At 34.5% G+C, this 3,539-nt stretch overlaps 1 protein-coding gene across 1 annotated transcript; it reads left to right on the forward strand.

Moving 5' to 3' along the window:
* Positions 1-2,869: 2,869 nt before the first annotated feature.
* On the forward strand, positions 2,870-3,275 carry LOC149567042 (uncharacterized). The gene has a single exon (XM_089816596.1). It carries the CDS (start codon positions 2,943-2,945, stop codon positions 3,273-3,275), a length of 333 nt encoding a protein of 110 aa, XP_089672722.1. The 5' UTR covers positions 2,870-2,942.
* Positions 3,276-3,539: the final 264 nt, after the last annotated feature.

Here is a 3,539-nt window from a genome sequence, read left to right on the forward strand (position 1 = left end):
CTTTGATAAATTTCTTGAATACTCTTGGTCTTTGGAGAAGGACTAGATTCTTCATCCATGTCAAAGGGTTCCCTAGAACTTTCACCAGTTTCAAAATTATTAGGATCTTCATGATTCTCAATGGTCACATGTGGAATAGGAGTGGATATTGGTATATCATCAAACCCTTCATTAAACTTGACATCCCTACTTGTAAACACATCTTCCACACTAGGATCATATAACCTATATCCTTTCTTTTGGTCATTATACCCCACAAAGATGCACTTAAATGCTTTTCTTATCAAATTTCTTTTCTCTAATCTCATCTGGTACATGGGCATAGGCTTCACATCCAAACACTCTAAAATACTTAACATTAGGTTTTCTTCCACTCCAAGCTTCTTCAGGAGTAATGTTTTGCAAAACATTTGTGGGAGATCTATTCAAAACATGAGATGCGGTATTAATAGCTTCAGCCCATAGAAACAAAGGAAGATTCTTAGATTGTAGCATACAACGTGCCATTTCCACTAAAGTCCTATTCTTCCTTTCAGCAATACCATTTTGTTGAGGAGTATATCTAATAGTCATCTCTCTTTTGATCCCATGATGCTCACAAAATGATTTGAACCTGTTGTTTACATATTCTCCACCATTGTCAGTTCTAATTCTCTTGATCTTATTTCCACTTTCATTTTCCACAAGAGCTTTAAAAATTTCAAATTTGTTAAGCACTTCATCCTTTTGTTTCAAAAAATAAACCCAAATTTTTCTTGAAAAATCATCAATAAATGTCAAGATATACCTAGCTCCTCCCTTTGATGTTGGATTCATAGGACCACACAAATCACTATGGATAAGTTCTAGACTTTTCTTTGCTCTCCATCTAGACCTCTCAAAAGTGTCTCTATGTTGTTTACCAACCATGCATCCTTCACACACATTTGTATTTAATTTTATCCAAGGTAATCCATCAACCATATTCATCTTTGAAAGCATAGCCAAACTTTGATAATTTAAATGACCATACCTTTGATGCCATAACTCACTTAAGGATGATCTTGTAGTGATATAAGCCTTCTTAGCAACACTAGCTTGAAATTTATATAATCCATCATTCTCAACTCCTCTAGCAACTATTTTGTATCCATCATTAATATTCTTGATTAAACATTTATCTGAATAAAACTCCACCTTATATCCATGTTGAGTTATTTGACTCACTGATAGAAGATTTTTAGCCAACCTAGGTACAAAATTCACATTAGTTATCTCTAAATTTTTACCATCATTACCTTTCATTGAAATTGTACCTATTACTTCTATGTCATGTGAACTATCATCACCAAGAAATATTTTTGCACCTCTTGTTGCTTCTAAAGAGCTAAAAATATCTTTGTTGTGAGTTAGATGTTGGCTAGCTCCTGAATCAATATACCATGCATTACTTGAATCACCTTGAGCAGCCAAAGAAGCTATCATTATATGATGATCACCCTCTTCTTGAACAAAATTTGATTGCCTTCTTTGATTAAATATTTTTTTCCATTTCTTAAAACATTGATCACTTTTATGCCCTTCTTTTCCACACTTAAAACATTTGATAGTATTTGCTCCTTTGAAATTATTATTGTAATTTCTCCCTTCATTTTGTGGCCTTTGATAATTTTGCCTATTTTTATTATCTCTTTGTTGAGACCATTGTCTTTGACCATTTCTATATTGATTCCCTTGATTAGGTCTTTGATTTTGATTATAATTCTTGTATTTCCCTCTAGCTACAAATGCTTGACTCTTGCTAGACTCACTTGCAAACTTGTGAAGCCTTTCTTCTTCATTTAACAAAGCACCATAGACTTCTTGCAATTTTATATTTTCAAATTTTTCAGTTAATTCTAAAGTTCGAATGAAATTATTATACTCCTCTAGAAGACTTTCAATTAAAAATTCTATAATTTCATCATCTTCATACTCAACCTTCATCATTGCAAGCTGATTTCTTAGGTTTTTCAATCTAGCAATATGATCATTCATGCTATCTCCTTCTTTCATTTTCAAATGAGTTAATTGCCTCTTAATATCCATTGCTTTTAACTTACTTGTTCTTTCATACATTGTTTGTAAAGTTTCCCATATTGCCTTTGTTGTTTTTAGACCTTGAACATGAGGCCTAATCCCTGGACTAATTTGCCACAAAAGTGTAGCACGTGCATTCATATCTTTTTTATTCCATTTATCAAGTTTATCTTGATCCTTAGGTTCTTCTTCTTTGACTAGTTCCCATAAATCTTTCATTTGTAAAATTAACTCCATCTCACATTTCCAATTGGCATAATTTGATCTATCCAATTTTTCACTAACCACAAGACTAGACATCTCATTGGCAGCCATAGTTAAATTCCAATCAATCACCGACACACATGCACATAATCACATAAGCATCAAGCAAAGACCATGCCTTGATATTGGCCTTCTTAAGAAGCTATCAAAACAAAAGACTTCTAAAATTACCACTTTCAACTTCCCACACAAATCTTTCAAAGTGCTCTTTATAATAATATCTTTCAAATGTACTTGATTACTATATCACCAAACAACCATTAAACACACACAATTTGTATCTTCAAATGAAACAGTCTCAACCACATATAGTATCTCAAAAGATTAGTAAAATAACAAAAGCATACAAAACTCAAACTGTGTTAAAAAATCTCCGCAGAAGCTTAACAAATAGTAAAATTCTGCCTCGAACAGCAACTTGTTTCTCCAATATTCTATAAATCAAACTATTCTCCAACTGCACTAACACACATATCTATTCATCAAAAATGTTTAGCTGAAATCAAACGTACCTTCAACACTTTCCTTGATTCATTTTTTTCGGAACACCTGCATTGAAACCAAAGCATTGTTTGGGAGCAAAAATGGCTGCCGTTGAAGAAAAATAGTCCATTAGCAAGATGTATCATCTCAAGGGAAAGGAGGAAGTTGTAGCTGGTGAAAGCCAGCAGCCTGCAGAGGAGGTTACCAGTGAAACAAATGCTAATGAGGAGGAGACAAAGGAAACCCCAACAGAGGAAGAAACTGTTTCAAATACAGAAATCACTGTAGAGAAAGATGTTGTTGCAGATGCAGAGGCCAGTGTGGAGAAAGAAGCTGCTGCAGAGGAAGAAACTGCTGCGGAAGAAACTGCAGAAGAGGAAAGTGTACAGGAGCCACCACTCAAGATAGAAGACGTAAAGACTGCACCTGCAGATTTTCGGTTTCCCACAGCTAATCAAACTAGGCTCTGATACCATGAACAAAAATAGAGAGATTAACACAACAGAAAAACTCAGGAAATGAGCCACAACATATCAATCCAAACTTGAGCACTGAAAAACTCCAGGCCCAGCCAGTCTCTTTATAGCTGAATGTACAGAGCATTCTAGAGAAGAGTTTGGTAATGTTTTTAATGAGAGTAATTGGCAGTTGGAGGGATGGCCACACATGCCTCTGGAAGCTTCTTGGTCGGTGCTGACCATGCTTTGCAATGTAATTAATTTACGTTGACAATT

This window comes from Cupressus sempervirens, chromosome 3 (assembly GCF_028749045.1).
Source record: "Cupressus sempervirens isolate cs-2001-9-10 chromosome 3, ASM2874904v1, whole genome shotgun sequence".
In the NCBI taxonomy this organism is placed as follows: domain Eukaryota; kingdom Viridiplantae; phylum Streptophyta; class Pinopsida; order Cupressales; family Cupressaceae; genus Cupressus; species Cupressus sempervirens.